This window comes from Miniopterus schreibersii (assembly GCF_964146895.1).
Source record: "Miniopterus schreibersii genome assembly, chromosome: 18".
Taxonomy (NCBI): Eukaryota; Metazoa; Chordata; class Mammalia; order Chiroptera; family Miniopteridae; genus Miniopterus; species Miniopterus schreibersii.
Window position 1 is genome coordinate 36,311,186 of NC_138121.1, and position 26,560 is coordinate 36,337,745.

At 54.1% G+C, this 26,560-nt stretch overlaps 1 protein-coding gene across 1 annotated transcript in view; it reads right to left on the reverse strand.

Annotated features, from left to right (window-relative positions):
* The window catches only part of NKD1 (NKD inhibitor of WNT signaling pathway 1), a 68,657-nt gene extending 43,181 nt beyond the window's left edge, over nt 1-25,476 (reverse strand). Inside the window, exons 1-3 of the mRNA XM_081117858.1 lie at nt 25,297-25,476; nt 25,157-25,189; nt 24,397-24,530 (exon numbers count right to left, since the gene is read on the reverse strand). Of these exons, the coding sequence (XP_080973984.1) occupies nt 24,397-24,530; nt 25,157-25,189; nt 25,297-25,321 (192 nt within the window). The 5' untranslated portion in view covers nt 25,322-25,476. The remainder of the gene's footprint in view (nt 1-24,396; nt 24,531-25,156; nt 25,190-25,296) is intronic.
* Nucleotides 25,477-26,560: the final 1,084 nt, after the last annotated feature.

Genomic DNA, 26,560 nt, shown 5'->3' on the forward strand with positions numbered 1-26,560 from the left:
GAGCCCTGGCGGCTCACAGCCACTGAGGGATGTTGCAAAATAGCTCAACATCATCCTGGATCAGAAAAACAAGTCACCAGCTCTGTGGAAGCCCACAAAGTACCCACAGCCACAAAATGACCACAGAGAGTGGGCACTGACTGTTCAGCCAGCTCCTTCAATGCAGTTGCTTCTGAGCAAGTAGCAGTAGCCCCACATAGCAAGGACTCAAAATCTCCGTCAGGAGTTGGCAGAAGATGTGCTGAGTAAATGCAAGAGACAGCACCCAAGACAGCGACAGAACCAAACCAGGGACTCAAGTTGGGGCTGGAGCAGAGTTAGATACCTGCACCCAATACTCACTCTCCCCCTTCCACAGTGTGGGCTGTCAATGGGGAGATGACTGCCCAGATGGGACTACATTTCTCAGCACCCTTGCATCATGGGGCCATGCAACTACATGCTATGTGCTACCTTACACCTAGGGATCATAAGAAGTGGGTAGAGTTTTTCCATTCTCTCATTCTTTCATCAGCTGGAAGCAGAGAACTCAGAAGCCCTGGTCGATGAACGAGCCAAAAGATGGAAGGAGCCTGAGCCACTAAATCACTACATGGGTGACAGTCACCTTCTAACCAAGATACCTGTTTCAGACTGGTACATGAGCGATTAATATAATTCTAGTATGGTAAGCCACTGTAGTATCAAGGTTTATTTGCTATAACTAGGGTTACTCAATCCAAATCAGGAGAAGAAAGGAAAATGCCATGGGTCTAGAAAACAAATCCTCACCAGGTGGGCAGCTCAAGGCAAAAGCAATGCAGGAAAAACTCACCTTGCTTCACCAGATCAGCCACTGCCTCCTACATGCAGCCCACCAGAAAGCCTCCAAATAATTATGCCTACTAGCTTGATCAAGAATAAGTTATAAAAAATTATTTTGGAAAAAATAGTTATTCAATGAGTGTATCCTGCCCACCCACCCAATGAACTGCTGGGACGGGGGAGGGGCAACTAGTCTCAACTTCGAACAAAAGTCAGGAATAAGCCAAGGGGCTGGCAACCAGCCCCTCGGGAGCTTAGAATCTTCCAGAAGCCAGGAGTGGGCTTGGAGAGCTCTGAAGCCAAAGGAAACCCTCAGGCTCCCCATAACAGGGTTTTTTAATCTTGGCATTATTGATATGAGGGGCCGTCCTGTGCACACAGGATATTTAACAGCACCGCTGGCCTCTATCCACCAGATACTGGTAGCATCCACCCGCCCCAGGCTGTGATAACCAAGAATGTCTCCCACTTGCCAATGTCCCCAGCTCCAGCTCCGGTCGAGAAGCCCTGCTCTAGAAGGTGCACCCAATGATGGCCACACCCAAATGTAGGCCTGGTGTTTCCAGATCTTCCATCCTCTCATATTTGGATTTTTATGTAATATGTCCAATTTTTAAATGCTGGCAACTAGTGGATTAAAAATGTTTTATGCTGTAGGAGCCAAAAACACGTGTGCAGGTCACCCAGCTGAGCCTCGGCTGCATCCAGAGGGAAAACAAGAAAGGACACACACCCCCTTCCCAACACTGGAGCCCCTGAGCATCCTAAAGGCCAAACTCGACCCCATGGCCCTGGGAAGGAGCCCTCAGATGTGAGACTCACACACAAAGGCAGAGGCGAGAAGGAATCTGAGTTAGTTCTGGGGGAAAACTGTGAAAACATCTCTGGCTTTTCAGATAACCTCTCCCAGGAACACAGGCTGACCGACCCTACCCCTCCCCTTGGCAGGAAGGCTGACTTTCCTCCCCAATGTCCCCACCCCCATTCCCACTCAGCCCTGTCTCCCCAAAATACAATTACCCCTCTGCTGCTATGCCTAAGGCCCAGGTCCTAAGGTTCTGGTCTATGAAGCAAATGCTTGTGAAGCGGCCCCGGCCACTGCTGAATCTTCTAGAGCCAACATTTCCCCCAGGACTGGTCTCCCTATCTTCCAGCCCCTAGTTAAAGAACATGTTCTGAGCAAGCTTCCTTTACTTCCAGTGAGAATCTGGGTTACTAGGGGGAGGGCAGTGGAGAATCTAATAAATCTTAGAATATACTTCTTGGCTAAAGGAAAAAAAACCCCTACTTACTGGTGTCATGAAACAAGTTTCCACGTCTCTCTGAAGAGAGCGGGTTCAGAAGTTAGTATTGTATTCAAGCTGTATTAAATCAAGCTGCGAGCAGCACCAGGGCTGTGCTTTTAAAGAATGCCCCGAGCCAATTCTGATGTTTAAAGGGAAAAGGGAAAGTTTCCAAGCCTTCCATAAATTCCGACGAGAGGAAGTTTCAAACTTGGGTGTTCAGCCTGTGGCCCCCACATGGAAACAGCTTGGTTTCATGTATTTGGTTTTACTGTTCAAACTTGAGGGTCTTTTAACTTTTTATTTTTACAGGGCTCAGAAGAAAAGGGAGAGGGAGCCATTTGCTCACCGAGTGCCAAAGAAAACCCCAGTGCCTCCGTGAGAGGGCCTCTGCCTTTGCGCGGTGGGGAGGGGACCCCCTGGCTCCTGGCACACCAGGAGCACGGCCCTCCTGCCCGCCACGCCAGGCCTATGGGGCCAGCTGCTAATTAACTCGGAAGGATCGATTCAGGCTGGAGTGTGTGAGTGGAGACCAGGCAAGACAGTCCTCTGGTCATGCCTGAGCTTTGGCCATCGCAGCGGGAGGAGCAGAATGGAGACTTTCCAAAAACAAGCCAAGGCCCAGCCACCAGCCGAGGAATCCTAAATTTAGTCCCTGGGGAAAGACGGCTGTGTCAGCTCAGCCAGAGTACCAGTGAGGCCCAGCATCACTCGGAAACGTCAACCAAACCAAACAGGCCCTCCCAGGACACCTCAGCCCCAAGTCCTGACTTCAAGGAGTCACCCTGCGTCGGGACGGGTGACTCACGCACCCCAGTTTCCAATCCCCAGCTCCACTTTCCAAGCACTGTCCACCAGGGTGCTGGTCAAGGAGAGTACAGTGTACCCATCTGACAGGCAGGAAAACTGAGTCCCAAGAGAGGCCGTGGGGAAGCCGGGGGAGCACAGGCAGTCCTAAGTAAAGATTCAATATCGAGTTCCAGAACTTGATACTCATGACCTGGAAGAAGGGACCTTGTCACTCAGGGCCTCACTTTTACCATCTGTAAAATGGGAGAACGTTTACTTAAAAAAGCTGTGATAAGGGCCCAGCTGGGCATGGCTCAATGGTTGAGCATTGTCCTAGGATCCAGGAGATCGTGGTTCGATTCCTCATCAGGGCACATGCCAGGGTTGCGGGCTCGATCCCCGGGGGGGGACATGCAGGAGGCAACCAATCAATGACTCTCTCATCATTGATGTTTCTATCTCTCTCTCCCTTTCCCCTCCTCTCTCTGAAATCAATAAAAACATAATTTAAAAAAAAAAAAAAGCTGTGATAAGGCACAAATAAAATTTAGAAATGTATAGATATGTATACACATGTAATATACACATGTATACATTCATATATATTCATATATGTATATGTGTATGTTAAAAGGAGACTCCAGGGCTGCACCCCAGATATAGTTAGTTAACAGCTGTCGCTGGTGCCGCTGGGCACCCCTCCCCCATCTGTGACAATGACACCCTGATCCTCTTCGGGTCGCCACCCCTCCCCCTTCCATCCCTGTGGCTGAAGGGGGCCTGGCCTATTTCCATAAGGGGCCTCAACACCCACTGAGTCAGAATCGCCAGGGGTTGAACCCAGAAGTTATATGTTGAATTTCCCCAGTTACCCCGATGCACAAGAGGCAGTCTTGGGAACAGCTGCCAGATACACTCCAGAGGGCTCAGAGCTGCGCTCAGAAAGGGTGCTAATCCCCCCAGGTCTCAGATTCCACAGGGCTGCCAGGGCAGACCCTCTTCCAGCCCTGAGCCAAGACGACGGCCTAGGCAGGGAGGTCCCTTGCGGCAGAGCCCCGGCCAGTTCTGATTTGACCCCAAAAAGCACTTGCTGGCTCCGCAGGGCAGCTCAAGGGGAAGATGGAGGCCCAGACTCCACACTGAGCCTCCCTTGTCCCCCTAACCCTTGACTGTAGCCCCTGGGCCCGAGGGGGGGTAACAGGGCACGCACCGACCCACAGGGCAAGTTCAGCACAAGGTCTCCATAGCAACCCTCCAACTGGAGACACTAATGAGTTAGCCGGTGACCAGACAGAGTGTAGGGGGAACAATGGAGGGACGGGGAGAGGGTGGTGCTGAGGGCAGGGGGTTTCCAGAAGGAAGGAAATCACAAAGACCTTTCCATGGGGGAAGAAATTCCAGAAAGATTTCTATCTCCTTCTCCCTCACGAGAACAATTTCGTGAAGGAATAATTATTAATCATAACAAGAGCAGCTGTACTGAGCATCTCATCTATGCCAGGCCACGGGGGTCACAAGCACGGCTACTGAACTCATACACCAGCCCCAAGAGGGTCAACTCTAGTCCCATCTTACAGATGGGGAGACTGAGGTCTCAGAGGTTAGGAAGTTGCTCAAAGTCACATAACTGATAGGTAGCAGGATTCAGACTCACCGGGTTTCAGAGCCCATTGTCCTCCCTCTTCTGCATGGGCAGGTCAGCACCCCTTTGGCCTCAGCATTCTCTGGGCTGGGCAGAGACGGGCTCAAGCCCCAGGGCCACGCTGCAGCCAAGCTCATTACTAAAAGGAACCTTGGGGGTGCCGAGCGCCCACATGTAGGGAAGGGCTAGTAGGTACACAGAGGATTTCTGTTTCCCAGGGTCCCACAGTAGACCCATGAGCCTGCCCAGTTGGAGCACAAAGGAAAGGGTAGGACACGTGACCCTGCAACACCCAGCCTTCCAAGTAACGTATGGGGTCCAAGAAAAAGCACAGGTTAATTCCTAAAAAAGTCCAAGATGGAAGCAACTTAGAAGTGACTGAGTCCTACCACCCCCACTTACAAACAGGATGGTTGAAGCCAAGAGAGGAGAGAGGCCTTGCCCAGGACGTACAGCAAAGCGATTTCATTCTGCACAGATTAACAGGCCCTCTCACGTGCCCCCCACTGTGTCAGGCCTTGGAGCCCCGGGGGTAACTGCCCAACACCTCGGAGTTGATGCTCCTGTGGGAGGTGAGCTGTCACTCAGTTACCACAGGAATAAATCACTGATGAGCACTGGTCTGGAGGCGAGCACCCAGAGGACAAGAATGAGGACAGAGATGACATGGCCGGAGCAGGAGCGGTAGTAAGGAAGGAAGCAGGTTCTGAGTGGGGCCTCCGGGACGCCTGCTCTGAGGCAGTGATGTGGAAGTTGAGTCCTGATGGGCGAGCAGGGGAGAACCCAGCAAAGAGTATCGGGAAGAGCATTTCAAGCAGAAGGAACAGCATGTGCAAAGGCCCTGGGGTGGGGTGGGGGGGTGTTCCAAAAAGATCACGAATGGTGAGGAGGAAGCGAGCAGGGCTGAGAAGTGGGAAACGGGCGCATCATGCTCAGTCTCTTAGACCGTGGGAAGGACCCTATACCTTTGAGGTCGCGGGAAGTCAAGGTAGAGATTTAAGTAGGAGCACACAGTTCTATAAAATCCCATTTGCATTGTACGAGCAGCCTGGCTGAAATACAGAAGATAAACCAGAGGCTGTTGGAAACCTCCACGTGGATTCAGGCCACCTGAAACTCCAAAGACCCGCACCCAATCGCCAAGGCCACCATGGGCATCAACCCCAGTGCACCAGGCCGCACAGCCAGCTGCACTGCTCACCGGCCTCTCCATCACCTCCTCCCACTGGAGGAAGAGCCTCAGCGTCTGTGTCTCTCAAACTGTGATCTCAGAAGAGGGAATTTGCTTTTGTTATTGGAAGGTGGCTGCCTGCAGTCCCCATGTCACTGACAATTTCCAAGTCCTTGAAGGGCACCTTTAATCCAATTGTCTGTGTCGGGCAGTCAGCAGACAGCCCCTCTCCGTCTGCCTCCACCTTCCTCCCGGTTCTCCCTTTGAAAGCAGCCACCGGGAGGTGATGCCCAGCCCAGCACAGCCCTGACAGCTGGATTCCCACACAGCCAGAGGGTCAGCCATGAGCCCAGCAAAGGCCACCATGACCAGCCCACAGTGCAGACCCCCACCCACATCCTGGCACAGTGCTGAGCAGGTTGTTCCAGCAACACATCTTCCAGATGGAAAAACAGAGGCAAAAAGTCATTATGGTTACTCAGTAAATTCTGGAAGTGGAAGCCCTGTTCGGCCTCTGGATGCTGAATATTAATTACATTAATAGTAATTACATATGAATATTAATTGCACATTAATATGAATAACCATAATAACTGTCCTATTACCTGCTTTCTGTTTGTCAGGTACTGAGCAAAGTGTTTCAGAGGCATTCATATTTAACTGACATGACAGATAGGTGGGGATGTATTTCTAGTCCCATTTACAGGTGAAGAAACAGGCACAGTGAGGTTAAGGAACTCATCGTAAGTCACACAGCTAGTTAGGGGCAAAGCCAGCATCTCATTCAGGTCTGGCTGTCTCTGAAACAGGATCTCTCATTCTTCATTACCTGCCCCCAGCCCCATACAGAGCGTATTTAGGCTTTTTTTCCTATTACCCCACCGTGAAATGTTAATACCACAGATATCTGTGTCTATTTATATAGACCTATATGTATATCTGTGCTTTATAACTAAAAAGAGTGAGATTTTTCTGTCCCCAAGAACGAATGGTATGGAATCTAGACCAGTACTGCCCAATAGGAATAGAACAAAAGCCATATTTGTAACTTTAATTTTTCCAGTAGCCCCATTTTTAAAAAAGTGAAATTAATAATGTTCTTTAAGCCAACATATCTAAAATACTTCCATTTAAAACATATAATCAATGTGAAAATCATTGATGACGAATTTTCTATGCTTTGTTTGCATACTAAGCCTTAGAAATCAGCCATATTTCAAATGCTCGATGGCCGTGTGACACCAGAGGCTAGTGGACCATGTCCCTTGTGCTCCAACCACCCTGCTACAGCAATAGCGTTTATCTTCTTTACAAACCAAGTTTGAGAGACTTTCTCCAGCCAAGGAACCCACCCCTCCCAGCCTGCGGGTTCCACTTCCTGTGCCCTCAGGCCTTACAGACAGAACCCCATGCTCTCAAGAAGATCCAAAGGTGAATGAAAACTGGCCTCTCCAGGAGCGTATAGTCTGGAGACTGAAATGTTACCAAACCCTACTGCATGGCAGGCCCTGAGGCTTCCCAGGTATTAGCTTGTCACCCTCCCCCTAGGAAGGGGGTTCTGTTATTTCCATCCCATTGTATTGATGAGGAAACTGAGGCAGGAGAACATGGATGTTGTCCAGGGCCCACCTATCTGCCTCAGTCAGCCCAGGGCAGAACACAGGTGGTGTCAGCAAAGCGATGTGGAGGTTTTAGGAACGGGGGGCAGGCTTGGGGGCGGGCTTCAGGGATGGGGGTGGTGAATGAATGTTGGAAGCTCCACGAGAAGGACAAGGGGCTCTGAGGATAAAGGGGGGCAGATGTATTTGCAGGGAGTGAAGCAGCCATAGGCATGGGTGGGAGGGCGGAGGCACAGCCCAAGGGGGCCCTGAAGAGGCAGGAATCCTGGGTGCTAAGATGCCTCAGCATGTACCCGGCACTGTATCAGCAGAGTCCAAGTTCGGCCGTCCAGTCACGGAAAAGCACGCGCTGCCCAGCCCACGGGCCCTAAAGCCGGTGGAATCCAACTTCCCAAAATATTTACCCGAAGGCTCCGGGCACCAGACTCCATTCTGTAAACTTGGATGCCGTTCCCAAGCCAAGACGACAGATCTCCTGCAGAACAAGATAAACTCTCCCTCGCACTCTATAGCATGAAAGGGAGGTGAGGAAGGGAACAGAGTAAATGAGCCCTCCCCACGGCCCAACTTAAAAGGATCACGGTCAGAAGCAAGAAGGGGGCAAGGATGCCGCCTCCTTATCAGGCACATGGCTGCTCCAGACGCAAACAGAGCTCCTGGCAGGCATCCTTCCTCCGCGAGGGAGGGGGAGGGAGCAAACTCTTCTCCCCAAAGGTCAAACCCACCCTCCTTGAGTACCACCAAGCCAACATGTTTCCCCGAACTTCCCAGAGAAGACAGGCCCTTCCGAGAACTGCGGTACCGACCCAGCGCAGGGAAGGAGGCCCACACATCTGCCACGCTGGGGTGGCCCGGCCTCCCACCCGCTGCATCAGACTGGACGTCTTCACTCGGGACTCAGGAGACAGCCCACTGCACCCGAAGGCTCCAGCAAAGGGAGCCACGGGACAAGCTGGTTCGGGAACGTGGATGAAGGGAGGCCCGTCTGCCTGCCTCCGACCTGCCTCACCTCCATGGAGAGCGTGAACCAAGTCAAGAAGTAAGAGCTTGGCATGGATGCTCTCATTTAACGCTGACAACACGCCCATGCCACCGAGAGCTATGTTACCCCCAGTTTACACATGGGAAACTGAGGCTCAGATAGGTGAAGACCCAGCCCCACACTGGTAAATGGCAGAGCTAGCTCTGACCCCAGACCTGCTGTCTCCCCAGTGGGGAGACTCACATACTGGGGGGACCTCTACCTGTGAAACAAGCCCCAACTCCCCACGAAGGGGTAAGAGAAAGTGGGGGCACGCTCGGGGTCCCCCAGGCCCTCACACCACCTGTCACCCACTCCCAGCTCCAGAAATGTGGCCTAGCCTCTCGAACGGCCTGTCCAAGAAGCAGGCTTCCCGGCATAATATTTTCCTCCCACAGACGTGAAAAGAAAGGGCCCTTTGCTTGTCTCCTGAAATAACTGGCTTCGCCATAAAGCAATCTTCTGCCCAGTACAAATATTTCTGCAAAACTTGGTAACTCTATCTGTGCTTCCTTTTCTGAAAGTCAAAAATCTTGGAGAGTAAAACATGGCAGGGGCTGACTTTATGACAAGCTCATGAAGTCATGTCTACCCAGACAGTCCCTCCTTAGCACTGTGATTAATTTGCCGCTAACCACAGGGACTTTGTGTATTAATTTCAAAGCAAAGCCCCAGTTCGAATTTCTACAGAACAATGCCCGCTACCCTGGACCCGGTGGCCAGCTGGGCGGGCCAGGGACCCACTGGCTGGGGTCTGAGACTGGAAAGGACCCTGCTGAGCCTGGGAACTCCATCAAGCAGCTACCATGCACAGGTGAGCTGTCACCTATGGCCTGCCCTTATCCAGGCAGAAGGCACAGATTAGAAGGGAGGGGTCCCCTATAACTGGAGTGTAAAGGCAGTCATAACTAACCCAAACTAACCCCGAGACACCTGGCTAAGTCACTGAAACCTCCCAGGCCTCAGTTTCCCCATCTGGAAGTGGAAAAAAATCATCACGTGGCAACTCCTGAGCGAAAAGGGTGGTCTCTCTTCACCCATCGAATAGCACCCAAGCTTGTCCAGGTGCTGTCCTGGACCCGGGCAGACAAAGTAAGTCAACCCAGAACAGTGCAGACCTACTGGCAGCTCCGCAGGCTGTTGGGTACATTTACTGAGAGCTCACTGCAGGCTAAGCAGTAAACCGCTATGTGCATTATTTCATTTAATCCTTGAAATGACTCCAGCAGGTGGGTATTCTTTTCCCCATTTCACAGATGAGGAAACTTAAGACCCAACTTCAACAGGGTTCAGTATAAACCTTATCTGAACTAAGGTTCAAAGCTCTGAGCCCCCTGGAATTGGGAGAAGGCCCACGTAGGGGGGAAAAAGTTAAAATGAGGTTTAAAAAACTAGCCATACAAACTAAGGCAGGGTTCTTAACCTTGGGGCTATGGGCACCCTGAAAGTGGAGTGAAAAGTATAAGAGCATTTATTCGAGGAGAGAGACACCAATAGAATTAGTGGTCGCCCCAAAGAGTTGGTTACCTACCTGCTGAGCATTAAGAATCATAGATCTATGATCCTCATGGAAAGGCCAGGAGCTTGAAGGTAAGGCTGTGACCCATGTGGGCTGTATGGAGGAGGTGGCAAACCATGCAGGCGCTTCCAAGGCCCACTGTCAAGGAGTAGTTCTCCCAAGACGGTCAGCTGCCTGTTCCCATGCATGCTCGCCAGCTGCTGGCCAGAGCTGTGGTCAGGGAGTCCTACCCCGGGGGCCGGGCTGTGCAGGTGCTCTCTGCCCACCCAGCATGTATTTCACAGCCTTCTCCTTACTGCTGGCTTTTCTTTAGGGAACCACCCACTCTTACCTCCTGCCCTTGAGGTTTGGGAGTAGCTAATCCCAGTCCCTACTCCCAGGAACATCAGGGGCACAGAGATCGGTTCTGGAATGGGCATGTGACTCATCAAAACAAGGGAGCCCAGCTTGGGCTTTGGCTGGAACTCTCTTCCAGCCGGAGATGAAAGCCCAGACTGGTGGGAGCCAAACTACCACTACCTGGGGGAGTCTGTCTGAGAATGAAGCCTACCCAAAAGAACGCAGAGCTGAAGGCACAGACCAGCATCCTGGGTCAGAGCCAGAGCTCCAGGATCCAGCTGTACCTGAATTCAATCCACCCTCTAAAGCTCCCAGTTTCATGAGCCAATAACGTGCCTTTGTATAAAACAGGTGAGACGGGCTTAAAACCCAAAAAGTCCTGCCTAATCCACCAGAGCAAGGCCACACTTACTCAACCACAAACTCCTCCCAAAGCCGCTTCCCTTCTGGGTTTTGAAGACAAAACCTGGGGGAGAGACTGGCTTTGCCAGAAAAGTAGTAAAGTCACCCCTGGCAATGACATCAGGGTGTAGAGTGTGTGTGTGGCTAGGGCGGGCCAGAAGCACAGCCGCAGAAATGCACACCATCCACCTAAAGTGGCCACTGACGGATCCGTGGAAGGCGTTGCGGGCCGGCCTCACAATGGAGGGCTGAGCGCCACAGTGCAGTAAGGTTATACGTACGGATGTGGAATGATTTCCAAGATACACTGTGAAGTTAAAAAAGCCAGGAGCAGAACCAGATTATAACGTGCAACTTAAGTTAAAAGAAAATGTTTAAGGCCTCTGTCACTTTTTTATGGTTCCTCATCTTAAATGAATTTTTCAATTAACCTACAAATGCCAACCCTTCCCAGTCTTGTGGGCTGAGAGGCTCCCACAGTCCATGCCGGGGTGAGTGTGCAGAGACGGGGTACAGCGAGAAAAGCTCCGAGGAACTGGGGACCACGGACACCTGGAAGGCGGGGAGGATCAGGTGGGAGGGAGGGCTCCCTTTTCCTCCGTTCCCTTTAGTACTGTTTTGAATTTTCTTCCCCCGTTTTTTTTTTTAACCCATGCACACGACTTCCTTTATTTATAAGAAAAAAGTGGAAGGCCCTTTCTGAAGGGCAGGAAAGAAGCAAGGAGGGGTGCTCTTCAGAGACTCAGAGCAGCAGGAACCTGAGAGAGGAGGTGGGATTCAGAGGCCAGAACCTGAGCCCCTGCCCCCTCTGAGACCCCGGGCCCTCTGGCCAAGCTGCCAGGCCCCCCCAAAACACACTCATTCACCTGGCAAACGTTCTCTGAGCCTCTGCCCTGAGGATAGGATGGGAGCCACACGCAACCCGGTCTCAGACCTCGCAGTCTGCCTCAGTTTCCCCAGGGGATGACTATGGACCTTGGCCAGGTTTCTGCAAATAGTAATGGCCTAACAAATCACTGTGAGGAAGGATCTGCAAACCATTAAGCTCTGGATAAACACTGGCTCTTGCTACTGGGGAAAAGCAGGCCGCACCCAGTCAGCTGCTCCAGCCCCGGAGGTGGGCTCTGCCTTGCAGCGCCCCAGACCAGAGCCAAGGGGATGGGTCCTCACCCGAGCACCCAGAAGCAGCTGCCCAGCAGGACCTCGATTTATGACACCAGAAGGTGCTCCTACCCACCCACCTGGAACCCCACAACCCTTCCCATCGCTGACTGTGACAATGACCAGCTGGGGCTGCTTCCCTTCAAGCTTGATCAAAGCCAGGACTCCAAGGGGTTGGGTCTGGGAAGTGCCCCGGAGGGTTTCCCCAGTGCTTCCTGAGGGCAGAGCTTTCTTCCCACCACCACCTGCTGCAAGCAACTCCCTGGACAGCCCTCAGGATGGGGGTTAGCTGAGCTGCGGTATCATTAGGGTCAGGGTTAGGGATAGGGTTAGGATTACAGTTACTGTTAGGGATAGGGTTAGGGTTACTGTCAGGGTTAGGGATAGGGTTAGGGTTACTGTTAGGGTTAGGGTTAGGGTTAAGGTCAGGGATAGGGTTAGGATTACTGTTAGGGTTACTGTTAGGGTTAGGGATAGGGATAGGGTTAGGGTTACTGTTAGGATTAGGGATAGGGTTGGGTTAGGATGAGGGATAGGGTTAGGGTTAGCCAGCTGCACTGCAGTGCTGGGTCTTCTCCATCGGTCCAGAGCTGTGCTATTTAAATTTACAGTTAAATTGATTCAAATAAAATATACTTACAATTCAGTTTCTCAGCCACAGTAGCCACATTCCAGTGCTCAGAGCACAGGTGGCTAACAGTTCCTGGGGACAGAACTTTCTTCCCACAGAGAACTGCCATCCTCACAGGAAGTCCTGCTGGAGAGCACCAGGTAGAGGGCCTTTAACATCCCCTCCTCCAGGTATAAAATGAGGCCCCGGGACCATGGAACAGAGGCCAGGTGTTGATGACGGTCAGGAAAGCTCGGAGGCCACTTGGTTGAAGGAGCCACAGCCATGGGGAAGGGCACAGAAGGAGACAGAGACATGAACTAAGAGTTTGTCACAAGCCAGGAACTGTGCCGGCTTCTCCACAGGGCCACTCGCTTGATCCCACGGTTCTACAGACGGGGAATGCCATCCTGCCTCAGCCGCCTCTGCCCTGCACCCCACCCCTCCCCACTTTCCTCCAGGGTCCCGTCAGCACAGTTATCAGCCAGTACAGAGAGGCTCTGACTCAGAGGGCCTCTGGGGACAGGGACCCAAGGTCTCTGCATTTAAATAGCACTGAGGAGCTTCAGATGCAGGTGGTCTTCAGGTCAGGCTCTGAGTCCTTCCCACCCCACCCCCCCTCCTATCCCTGCCCCCCCCACACCAGTAGAGCTCCATAGAGCTGCCTACATATGCTATTTCCTCAACCCTCACTCTCTTGTACTAGCTTTTTGAAAGATACAAACATAGTACACGCTCACTGAAAAGTCAACAGTGCAGAAATGCGTAATGCAGAAAGTGAAATTCCTCCTCTCCTCACCTCCTCCCAGCACTCCTCAGGGGAACAGGCTTTGAGGGGCATCCTTCCAGACCCTTCCCTGTGCACCTGCAAATACAGGACGTGTAGCCCCGAAGAGACTTTTGTGTAATGCCAAAACCAAGACCAAGTTCCTCCTGGGCTGGGCTCCTGCACCGCTCAGGCCACAGCTGGCAGGCCTCCTTCCAGCACAGCCTCAGGCGCCGCGGGGAGAGGCGTGAGGCCGCGGCACCGTGGCTCGCGAGCCTGCACCCTGCGACGGATGTCTGAGCCGTGACAAAGTGTTAATTCTTCTGAATAACGCAGCCATGGATGCTCTCGCGAGTATGTGCTTCTGCACGTGCAGGTGTTCCCCAGAAGCCGCATGACCCACTCCAGCCTGCCTCTGATGTCCCTCCATCAAGACAGTCCCTGCCCACCCAGCTGTGACCACCAGCATCCAGGACCCGACCAACACCGTGCAGTCCTTTTCTCCCTCGGCCTCTCAACAGTTTCTGTCCAGGAGACCACAACCTCTCTGGTAGACGACTTTGACGACCCCCAGTGAACCCCACCTCCCAGTATTTATGCCCCAGTACAGTCCCTTCCCCGACATCTGGGCCGGACCCATGAATGGCTTTAAGCAAAAGAACGTGGCATTGCCCATGCTTGTCCTAACCTTAAGAAGGCCCGGCAATTCCCACTTCCTCGCTCTTGGGGAGGAAGCCTGATACCCTGAGGCCACCATACCATGAGGAAGCCCAAGCTAGCCAGGTGTTGAGGCCACCTGGAAGAACACCGAGGCCCTGACATATGACCCAGTGCACCCGTTGCAGTGGCCCCTAGCTGTCTGAGCCACCCCAACTATGCCACATGGAGCCATAGACAAGTCAGCCCTGCCAGGCCCTACGCAAAGGCACAATCTTAAGCAAATCATAAAATGATTAAGTCATACATTTTGGAGTTATCTGTTATACAGCAAAACATAACCTAAACACCCTCCCGTTCTTCACTATATTCTGAGAGGAGGCGGCAAAGGCCAGGAGAGGTCACAATAGATACCTGCCTGCTAGCTAAGCCACCCCACCCCACCCCACCCAGGCTCAGGATTCCCAACACTGTGCTCTGTCCAGCCCCCAAAGACCCCGCCGTGTGTCCTCCTACCGGGGAGGCAGCTACCGCTGCTCACACTCAGAGGTGGTTTCTCAGGCAAGAGGACATGAGACCCACAAAGGACTCCTCATTTTCTTCAGGCCCTAAGCAAGAAAGCACCCATGGCCGTCCTGGGAGAATTCCTTCTGACCAAGTCAACAAACCAAAAGGCCTGAAGCTAACGAAGGAGACTTTGGCACAGAGAGGTAGGGAACTTGCCCAAGGTCACACAGCTAGTGAGAAGCAGAGCTAGGACTAAAAGCCAGGCATGCAGGCTCAGAGCCCACACCCATGACCAAACCCCAGTGTTTCCCAAACTTTGATGGTGACCTACTGTAAGAATTATGGTTTATCACTGGCCCCTGTGCATATGGGTTTGGGCAGAAGTGCGTGCGTAGATACAGATAACCTAGGTACATCCAGCTAATCAGCTCCAAATATGGATGGCCACGTCTATAGCCACGTCTACAAAGCACACACAAAGTTACACAAAGCAATACTCACTCTTACTGCATGTGAAGTTCTGACATAAATTTATTCTTTTCTATTTCATTTTTTAAATGCTGGTCACTGAATTGATTTTATGAGCCACAAATACGGTAATAAAATAGTTTAAGGGGGAAAAAGTCATCTAAACTGATTTAAGATGGTTCTCAAATCCAACTGACCTAAATTTGAATCTGGCTGGAGCAAGATTCCACTTACAAGCCTGGTGACTCTGCATAAGGAGTAGACTTCTTTAAGCCTCAGTGTCCCTGTCAGTAGAATGGGGATGATAACTGTCCCTGCCTCATAACAATGCTGTGAAAACTGAGCAGCACAGACAGCACTTGGCCCAGGGCTTGGATACAGCGGACACTCAGCGCAGCACCCAAGGGGCTCAGCTCACGGGGGGCACTTAGCAGCGCCCACAGAGCATGGAGAAGGGGGCACGTACCCAGGACTGACTGAGGTGTGCCCCTCTGGATTTCCGGGCAGGGGAACAGGAGAAGCCTCCAGTGCCCACTGAAAGGGCAGCTGTGTCCCTGGTTTGTAGTAGTTTCCTTACCTTGTCATTTTGCTCTTAAAGTCGAGGGGAAAACAAACGAAGTCAAGGTCAAGCCGCTCTGTAACGAGGCTCCCTCTAGAAGCCAGGCATGGAGTGGCGCCCCTAAGGAGCATGCCCAAGCCCCTCAGTGGAGCCGCCCTAAGCCATAGCTTCTGTGCAAGGGGCAGAGCACGTGGCTTTCGGGAGTTTCTTTAGAAAAACATCCTGGGAGGCTGTGGTCTTCCCCAGCCCTCACCTGTGGCCTGAGGGTAGACAGGCCCATCCCACTAACAGGAGCCCTTTATGCTCTGCCCCACCCTCTCCAGGCCCCAGCTCTATACTCGAGGGGGGGGGGGGCTCAGGCAGCAGGTGCAGGCCAGCCAATCAGATCCAGGTTGGCACTACTTCACGTGAGGGGAGGTTCTCCCCCAACCTCCCACCCTGCCAGAAAGGAGAGAAGCTGCAGTGCATAGATATCAGTAAAAAAAATAGTCACAGGGGAAGATCTGCAGTGGGTAGGCAAGGGCTCACAATGGGTTACCAGACATAACAGCACCTTCCGCCCCCAGGCATGGCCCAGGCCCTCTGTGGGACCACGTATTTCTGCCCTGAAGTCTCAGAGTCTGTGGCCCATCCTAAGTCACATGCCGAAGTGGGCTGAAGAGCTTCTCTAAGCACCACACATGCCTCCGAGCCCTTGCACTTCCCAAACCCTTGGTTCGAGACATTTTTACCAAACCTGGTTGTTCTCTGTATCTCAAACACCCCAACCGTCACTCCAAACCCAAAGCAGAACCCCTCTGAGTTCTCTTTGACCACAGCCCATTCTCCTCCTGGCTGACACGGAGGTCCAATGCTACGCCCAAGGTCCCACAGTTAGAAAACGGTGCAGTAGGATTTGAACTCAGAACACTGAGCTCCAGACTCCTTGCTCTTTAACCGCCACCCTATTCTACCTTATGTCCTATTAGACTTCTCTGGCCCATCACTTATAGCTCCAAGGGTCCCCTGGATGGCAACTAAGAACTAAGTGCTGTGCTGGGACCAATGCAGACATCCTGGAATCTCTTACTGAGCCATAGAAGACAGTCACTTGATTCCTCTTGGTCCTCCAAAGTACTTTTACAACTGAAAGCCATCCCCACATTCCTTCTTTCCATTCACAAGAGCTCCCCCAGATCACGGGGCTCACCTCTGCCCTGCTGGCCCCTCACACAGGGCCTGACCCTTGTCTCCCCTAAGGACAAAGACTAAGCTCCCTACCATGGCTGAGAAGGCCCCCAGGCCCAGGCCCAGGCCCAGACCCCTCTTCAGCTAACTGAACTTCAATCAGCATCTCAAATGAACTGCTGTCTTCACCACATGCTGCTGGCCCACCCTGCACACGCTCGCACTGCCATTATAGATCCCCACCTTGCCTTGCTCACCGCCACCCCTCCCCCCATTCACCTTTGGGCTTAAAACACAGCTCCTTCAAGACCACCTCTGACCGTAGACCACTTGGCACTTGCTGCTCTAAACATGCAGTGTCCCCAGAGCATCCTCTAATAGTCCCTTAACATTGTCTTCATTGTTCCATACCCACCTTCCCAAACTATGAGCCAAACAATCTGACATGAATATCCATACAAAATCCAAAGTAAAATGTTAGCAAAGCAAACACAGAAACATTTTAAAACAGCAATCTATCACAACAAGGATCTAGTTTATGAGTGCAAAGAAAGCTGAGCACTAGGAAATGTAGCCATGCAAATCATGCATACAAATCATACATTTGCAAAGAATGATCAGCTCCATCAACACCCCAGCAACATTTGATAAAATTCAATAATCATTCCTGCTTTTAAAAACCTTAGCAAACCAGGAGTTGAAGAAAGCTTTCTTAAGCAGATAAACAACAAACATCATTCTTAATGGTTATGAAACAGTATAGGTATGTAACCAATGCAATAAGAAAAGAAAAATCAATGAGAGACAAAGATGAACATTTAGTTCCACTAAACGTTAAGTTCTGCGAGGCAGGAACTACGTCCTATTTCTCACAGTTTCCACAACACCCTAAGCACACTCAAGAGATTTGTGGAACGAATACCACTCAGATTAGGTGTGATCCCCATTAAATGTTCTCAGAGCACCCAGTACTTCTCCTTTGAGGCAAATACCACAACTTAGACTCCACAATTTGTTTTTAAAAATATTTTGTACTAGAGTGTAAGCCCCATGAGAACAAGAACCATGCTTGATTGATAGAGCAGATTGTACGTGGCCTAAAGTACGTACTCAGTATGTATTGCACAGATGCATAAATGACTTTGAATAGAATGTATTCAATAGATAGTTGCTAAAAATATAATAAGTGCTTTATCCTGCTTCTTAGCTGGAAAATCCAAGACCCAAAGGGAGGGCTCTTCAGCTGATGTCACACCACTGTGAAGCCCACCCAGCTCCCTGGAGTCCTCTGAAAGGCCACACACAAGGCCACACACACCGGCCACAGCCCACGTGGCTCACCAAGTAAGGAAAGTGAAGCCTAGACCAATTTCATGGTGCCCTCAAAGCAAACACACACCCTGGCAAGAGCCTGTGCATGCCACCTTCCTGGGGCTGAGGATGACTTCAGTGGCGGGACCTGAGGCTTTCCTCACAAGGCCCCGTGACCGGTGCCCACATGGATAAACAGGCCCCTCCGCTTTCCCGGGAAGTTATCAAAGAATTACTTATGTCTCTGGAAATGCTTGTTTGGAAAAGGCTCTCCTCCCCACCTGGGCTGGCAGGAGCAGCGGCATCACCAGGCCTGCCCTTAGGGGAGTGATCAGGCTTTTCCTCCACCCTGAAGGAACTCAGCCGCTCTTCATGCCGAGAGGCTGAAGCCAGCCGTAAAGAAGCAGGCAGCTTCCCAGGATAAACGGAGCACGGTGACATCAAAGAGCGCCTTCCAGATTAAACAACTGAGGCCTTCAGCTCTTGCTGGCGTTTCTTCCAGGATATTCTGGGCTCCTGCCTCAGTTCTCCCTCAGATGGAATGGCAGATATTTTGTTTGTGAGAGTCTGAATTTTTTCCTTCCTCGGGGAGAGGGGGGAGAGGGGGGAGGGAGAGGGAGAGCGAGAGGAAGAGAAAGAATGTCTGTGAGAGACAAGAGCCACAAAAAGAACATGTGTGAGTGAAAAAAGAGAGGGAAGTCGGGGAGGCAGCCAGAAGTGCCTGCTTTGGAATCCAACAAGCGACCTAAAAATTCCAAAAGTTTCTAAACCAAAGCACATTGTGAACCCACAGCCAGTGAGCGAGGCTGCAAGAACCCCTGAACTAGGAGGATCACAGGGTACCTGATGCCAGAGCCCCCAGATTTCAGGGACATTGGCACTGCCCATCGACATGAGGGTCACTTTGCACTCCCCCTTCTAGGACACATCTGGTAAACTAAGGCAAGGGTCCCTCTTCCCTTAGGCGCAGACTCACCGCAGTTCTGGGCCAGGATGAGCTCTCTCTGGGATGGACTTGTCACTGCCTCTGTCCCCTGGCCCTTGGGCAATCAATCCCACCCCACAGGTCCCCCACATCCCACCACTGCCAGGCTTCTGGCCCTTCAGCTGACCCTCCACCCCCATAGGGCAGGGGTACCACCAATCCATCCAAACAGCTGGAGCAACGCCCCCAAGTACATGACACTCCGCAGTAATGAGCTCTAGGGCGCATGCTGGGGGCTGGGGCGGCACACTGACTGCTCAGCAGCTCCACCGCTCACACATGTCCAGAGAGACAGGTAGCTCAACATGCTGAGAGCCAGGAGTGCGCAGGGCTTTGCGAAAGACTGGGCACCAGAGAGATGTCCAGGCCCCATAGGCTGTGGAGCCACGTGGAGCCCACAGTCCCTTCTGGGCTGCCCAACCCGACAGTCACCCGTTTCCACGGACAAGCGCAAGCCTGGGCACCTCCCTGCACACGTGCCGCCCCTCTGCCCACACTTCTTCCTCACTGGCTTTCAGGTCTTGGCCGAAAGGCTGCCTCACAGCATCTCATGAGTGTTACTGTCAGTCAGCCCGTTTACCTGCTTACTCTTTTAGGCTGGATGCCACCGGAGGACAGGGACGCGTCTCTTTCTTTGCTACTGTATCTTCAAGGCCTGGCACAGCTAGGGGGTTCATGAGGAATGACAATTCGTTATTGATCGGAATTAATTAACAGCTGAGCGCCTGAAAGTTCTAATCCATTTACTCCTGCATCCGGTCCCACGGGGCTGGGAAGCAGATGTGGGAGGAGGCCGGGGTGGTGACCTAATCTACCCTCCATTCATTCGTTCATTCCTTCAGCACATAGCTCCCGAGCGCCCACTACGTGCCCGGGGGCTACCACAAGGAAGATGCATTACCCAGAAAGTGACTCTTTCCTCAATGGTTCAGCCTTGATGTCTGAAGCCCTCGGGGACAGTTCGGTCCCTGAGCATGGAACCTGAGCTTCTTGATATAAAGAGGGGCACCCTCTGTGCACCCACTGGCCGCCTTCTCCCCTCACTCCGACATCTCCACCGGGAGAAGAGACGACGCACACCCCAGGTTCCAGGAGCTTGTGGGACACGCAATGGTTGTCCTCTGGTCTAGCTTGTCCCTGGGTTTGTACAGAATGTGAACACACAGGGACTGTTCCTGAGTTCAAGGGACTAAAATACGCACACAGCCTGACTCAGGGAACCGGCCTCCTCAAAGAAAAAAAGTTCCAATGGAAGACGGGACATCCTTGAGGCCTCGACCAGAGAGCATGCCACAGAGATGCATAAAGCTCTCAGAATGGGACTGCGCCCCACGCCCCGTCCTGAGGGGCCAAGGCCTACTGGAAACCAGAAGCCCACTGGCACTTTGCCCAGCTCAGGCTGCCCAGTCTTCCTCCCTCCTCCCCAGGGGTAAAGAAAGCTCCCAGGCAAGGGTATGAAGCTGGCCTGGGTGCCAGGGGCAAAGACCCTCCGTGAAGAACTCAAAGATGCCAGCAAGGGGAGGCCCAAGTGCCTCTGCCAGCCTCAAAGCAAGTCATCTTTTAATTCCAAAACAGCAAATATTTAATTTATGCTCTACCTCAAATGTCAAGTCCACCTCCCGGCACATAGCTTTGAAACCACGTAAGGAGGCCTAACACTTTCCATATGCTGAAGACACGGGGCTTTTTAATTGTGCCAACTGGTATCATTCAAGGGTAATTCCCCGGGAATCCGGCACTCGGGCAGCAGCTGGGCCGGCCTCCAACCTCAGCGCCCAGCCCCACAGGGACCCGCGGGCTCCAACCGGGCCTGCGCCCTCCCAATCTTCCCTAAATACCAAAATGCACTAGGTGTCCCCTAATCAAATTTCCCAACTGCCTGGCAGCCACCTTTGCTCCAGCAGCAGCCTTGCCTGCACAGGGCTCAGGCTCCCTTCAGGCCTCTCACAGAACAAAGGGGCCAAACGGGGGCGGGGAGGCGTTCGTCTTAAATCCGTGAGCGGGCACAGCCACACGGGCTGCTACTCCAAGTATGGTTCCATCTATGTCTCTACGTCATTAAGCTTTCCTATTTCACCCATTATAGTGTCCAGACCCAGAATTTCCAACTGGTTTTCTTTTGTAGTGCCTGTTGCTGCTTCCCATTTCCAAGGCTATCCCCCCATCCCTTTCAGATTTCGATGCTTATTTTAATTTCTCATGGTGGAGCCCCTTGCTGTCAGGCCCAGGAGCTGCTCACTCGATTGCTCCTTTCGTAGCACTTGTATACCTCGCGTTCCTCATCGTTTCTCTCCCCTGAGCTCATGTCCCCTTGGAGTTCACCTTGAACCCACAGAGAGGACAGAAGCCACAGCCTTAGCCGGTGTCCCTTCAGGTGAGCCCACAGTGTACGGGGCCGGGGGACTCTGCTTTCATAAGCTGGGCCCCCCATCTCCACCAGTGTCTTAGCGAGCCTCCCCGTTTTAGAGTTACCTGCCATAACCCGGCTGGGGATAAGAATGTTCTTATGCCCATTTTACAGGCGCGCTTCTGAAGGTATACAAAGGTACAATGGCCCGTACAGGTGACAAGCTCTGGTGGCAGAGCCTGGCCTCGTTTCGTTTTGCATTCAGGAAGACAGGCTTAGGTCAGTGCCAACGAGGTCCACCCTCCGACACCCCAGGGCCTTGAGTGTGACTTGCACCCACCCACCTGAACATTTACGAAGCTATCAAGACCCCGTGAGGGAGGAAGAGGGCAAGCAGCGGCCCCTCCTGCTTCTGTGCACCCCAAAACCTGCCTCACCCCGAAGCACTCGCAGCTGGCAGGCTGCCACCCCTCTGGGAAGTAGTAGGTGCGGCCCTCCCGGGCAGATGCTCCGGCACAGGGCTTCACCACACGTGGTGGCTGCCGTTGTTCTAGAAAGTGCTCCGGAGAGGGAGAAAAAGAGTCCCCACCAGCTGGCTGGTAACTTTACAGGGGTATGAGGAGGATTAAGATAATGTAAGCAAAGCGCTCGACACGGACAGGCACTTAATAAACAGTCGTTATCATTGCAATAATAATAGTAATAATAACAATAATAAGAGAACCACTAAGGTGCCCTCGGACACTTTGGTGAAAGGCTGGGGAAGGGGCTGAGACAGAGCCCATACCAAGGCAGCCTGGGGCTGGGGGGGGGGGGGCTCTGGCAGCCCTTGGAACCAGCAGGCTTGGGAGCCCGCATCCTGCTACATCTTGATGATGTAACCGGGGAACTTGCAACCCCCCTTTCCCTGCCACTGAAAGTCAGGGAGTAAATCAGACTGAGGGTTGCCCACAGCGGTCCTGCTCACAATCAGTGTTTCCCAAACTGTGGGCATCCCGTCCCCACATTCACCATTGTGACCACTGGCAGTTATTTTTCTCGGAGTCAACTTCAGGTGACCTCTTTCAACTTAATTTCATCCTAAGCAATAATATCTAAGAAATCATGGGTTTGACGTCCTAGTTAGTTTTCTTCTGATAAAACCATAACTATTAGGATTAAAAGTATCCTCCAGGTACCACCTGAAATCACCTTGCAGGCCCCCACCTTGGGCTCACCTGACCTCTCCCCAGGGTGCACTTGCCACCCCCACCTCTGAACACCCAGTAGCTGGACCAGGGCTGGTGGAAACCCAGGTGTCTGGGTCCCAGTCACCAAGCACAACTCCGAGGAAGCAGAAGTTCCCTCCCCTTAGTATCTTGGAGGGCAGGGCCCACCCTCCACCACCAACATATGTCACGCTCATGGCTCTGTGTCTTGCATCTTCAAAAGTGCTTTGAACAAACATTAATGACCCCTCAGCGTTTCTCTGAGACGGGGGATGTGGAAGGGGGGCAGGCACCGTCCCGTGCCGTCCTCAGCTGGGGGAAGGAACCAGGCAACACAATTCCGTGACTTCACCAAAGCCACCGACTTAAGCTGGGGCCCCTCCTCACCCTCCCTCATTTCCCCCCATGGCAACTTTTACTGGCTCGCATTCCTTTTGCTGGGAACACTACTATTTAATTAAAAACGACAGACTTTTGTTTTTCTCTCCTTCCTTCCTCCTCCCTCCCATCCTCCAGGACTGGATGCCAAGGAGACCCACCAAAAACATGCGGGTAACATTTGTTACGGCTTTGAAGATAAAAGTCAGTTGAAGTAAGCCCTCGCTGTATTTCAAGTTTCCCCTAAAGCATGGAGCAGGCTGCCTGGCAGTTTAGGAAAGGGGGGAAAAAGGGGAGGGGGGGGCTGCAAAAAATGTCATTCTGCAGGAATACTTTGTAAAAATAAACAGGCGGAAAAAACCCCAAACTTGATTAATGGAAATCCACTCAGTTGGCTCTGTCTTGAGCCACAAATGCATTTGTTCATATGGCTAAATCGGATCATTTTCATTGGGCTTTAAAAAAATATGTACATCATAAACTGGAAACGCTGGGGGAGACAGGGAAGTTTGCAGGTCTGTTTTTAAAGGGCCCTAACTACAGTGCCCCCACCTACCAAGTTGTGACCCGTGCTAGGGGACAGCAGCTCCAGTTCCAACCCAGTCTACAGATGACGAGACATGTGGAGGAGAAATTTCCAGCTAAGTGGAGGGTGGAGGAGCAGATGGGAGCTTCTCCCAGGAGCAGAGGTTATTTCATACGTGCACAAGAGTCGGCTTTATCCACAGGCTCACCTCCCAGCACTGGCCCCTGCCACTGAGCTGCAGCCAGCCCAGGCCCCACCACTCAAATGCACACACACATCTGAAAACTCCACTGGCCCCTCCCCAGCCCATGGACAAGACCAAAGAACTAACCAGACCTGAGACTCAGTCTTTTCCCCTCCAAGCTAAAAAAAAATTAAATGTCACATCAAAAAGTTGATTCATCCTTTGATCCTTGGCTTGCTTGAGTTCCACGCAGACCATCTGAAAGACCGTGCCGAGTTCCAGAGCTCAGAGGACATCTGTGAACACCAGTCCCAGGCCAGGAGCTGGGGCTGGACTCGCTCACTCCCCTGTCACATCTACTGCTTCCCCAGGAACAACTCCAACCTCGGGGACCCTCAGGAGTGGGCCCAGGCTACAGCAGAATGAGGCGCTCTCCTCGTGGGCCAGGCTAGGGGGTCTACCGGGTCTCAGTGCCTCCCAAGCTCTGCCACCCAGACGGCAGGCTGCTCTGTTGGGGTTCCCGGGCAGATGGTACTGACAGTGCCACAGACACACAGAGCATATCTGGAGGCCCGCACAGTCCTGAGCTCCACCCAGATACCCTTCGATACCTGCTTCCTCTACCCAGCCCCACCTCGAAGCCCACCTTAGAATGCTGGCCACAAAAACAAGAGCAGGCCCCCAAGTCCTCCCAGCACAGACAAGCTACCCCATCGCCTGGACCTGCACCACCTCCTCACCTAGGACCTTTCCCCCTGGGCAGCCCCCTGCTCCCAACCAGGCAGAAGACTGCCACCCCTGTCACCTGTAAGGTTCCTCAGGGCAGGGGCGTACAGGTCATGTTGGTGGGGCAGGGGCGGCTGAGAAGGGACTTCTGGACTTAGAGGCTGTGCCAAGAAGGTGGTAAAAGTTGCGGGGGGGGGGGTCTGGAGACCCATCTCCGAGGTTGAAAGGGGGGCTGTGGGAATCGTACCCGGGTTCCTCTGCCGACGGTGCCCGCCGCCCGCAGCTGTCGGGGTCCGGAGCTGCCGCCGGGGCAGCGCTGCCTCCCGATCCACTCCTCGATGCCTTTCCGAGCCCAGGCGGCGCTCGCCGCGAAGCTGTCACCTGGGCGGGACGACACGGGCCCTGAGTCTGGCCCCCGGGCCCAAAGTTCCCGGGGAGGGGAGGGAGGGAGTGGGCGCGCCGCAGAGGCAGGGGTGCTGGGAGGGGGGAGAGCCGGGCACAGTCCGAGAGACAGGAGAAGGGGGTTCAGCGAAGCCCCAAGAGCAGGGACCCAGAGGGGAGCGCGAAGGGGGAGCAGTGCCCAAGGAGGAAGGTCTGGGGAACAGAAGAGCGAGTCCAGAGGACGGGCTGCTGAGAACCCGCGTGAGGGTCTGAAGCCGGGTGCACCGAACAGGGGGTGAGGGTCAGGAGAGGGGGCACAGCGGGCGCAGGAGCCAAGGTCTCGGGAGAGGGGGCTGGGGGCCAAAAAAAGAAGGGACAGAATCCTGGGGGAAGGGGCTGGGGAGTCCGACGAGGGGGCGCAGTGAGCGCGGAGGGCGGGGACCGCGAGGGGAGGGGTTGGGGCTCAGGAGAGGGAGCGCAGGACCGAGGGGGGGCGGAGGGGACACGGAGGCTGCCCCGGGGCGGTGTGCGGGACTGGTGGCCAGAGCGAGGGCTGGGGCGGCCGGCAGCGGGACCCCGCGGCTAGGCCGATCCGTCCATCCCGGCGGCGCCCCGCGCCCCCCTACCTTCCGGGCTCTCCCTGCGCTTGCACACGGCGGCTGCGGGCACATCGCGGGCGGCGGGAGCCGGAAAGAAAGGAGAGGCAGAGAGTTAGCGACCGGGGCGCGGGCGGGGGCGCGGGGCGGCGCGCGGGCGGGGCACTGACCCGGCTTGGAGTGAAGTTTCCCCATGCTGGGGCGCGGCGGGCGGGGCGCCCTAAGCCATGCGCGCGGCCCGGGGCCCCGCGGCTCGCCGCCCCTCGCCTGGCCCTCCTCCGGGAGCGGCCCCCGAGCCGAGCGCAGCCCGAGGCGGCGCCGGGACCAGCTCCTGCCGCCGTCGCCGCGGCCCGACTGACGCCGGGCGCGCCGAGCCCCCAGCCCGCGCCGCGCCCGCGCCTCCCCGCGCGCCCATTGGCCGGCGCGGCGCATCAAAGGCGAGGCGGGCCGCCGGGCGGGCGGGGCGGGGCCCGCGGGACGGGGGCGGGCGCGGCGGGCGCCGCCGCCCCACACAGCGCCCCCGCCAGGCCGCCGCGCGCGTCCCCCGGCCGGGGCGCGGGCTGGAGACCCTGCGCTGGGCCTGGGGTCGGGGCCGCTGGCTGAGGCTTTTGGGGACAAACACCTTCCTAGGTCCTGCCCGCCCCAGGACAGCCGCTCCTGTCGCTATAAGTAATGTGCCTCCCCCCACCCTCACCCCTCACCCCGTTTCCCCTCGACGCGAGCTGGGCGGGACCCAGGGCCCCAATACACAGGTGATGAAACTGAGGTCTGGAGAGGCCGCTGCTGCGCGCGGGCTGCGCGGCCCTGCGAGTCTTCCCGAGACCTGCCTTCGCGGAGAATGTCGGCCGGTTCCTGGCCGCACGCCCCCCGCCTCGCCCCTGGGTTTGGATGTGAGTCTGGGCGCAGCCCCTACCGCGCCCCTGCCAGTTGTGGACCCAGCCCACTCCTCCGGCGACAAGTGTCCGAAAGCAGCGAGCTGCCGGCCAATCGCTCGGATCCCCTGCCCAGGGGGCCTGTGGGTGCCCGCCTGGGGTCGGGGCGAGCTGCCAGCTGCGCGCCCGGAAGGGGGTAACCAATGGGTCTTTGATCTTCCTTGGTTTCCGCTCGCAGTTGCACTTCGCCAGACCCAAGGGCTTATTTGTTTTGTCTGGAGAGGTCTCTGCAGCGGGGAGGGCGACATCAAGGGGTTCCACCCCACCTCTGTGGTTCCCTGAGAGAATGCCCTCTCTGCTGGGGACACCACAGGCCTGTTGTTAAGCTCGCCCTGGTACCGGACAGCCTGCGCGTGGGAAAAGAAAGCCCAGGGCTGGGAGGGAGACCAGCTCCGCCCTTGGACTGAATTCTCTGTGAGCGCCTCAGTTTTAACATCTGTAAAATGGAGACGCAAGACTGCCCTTTTTGCCAGCTCCTTAGTGTGGCCCTGCCCAGTGGAAA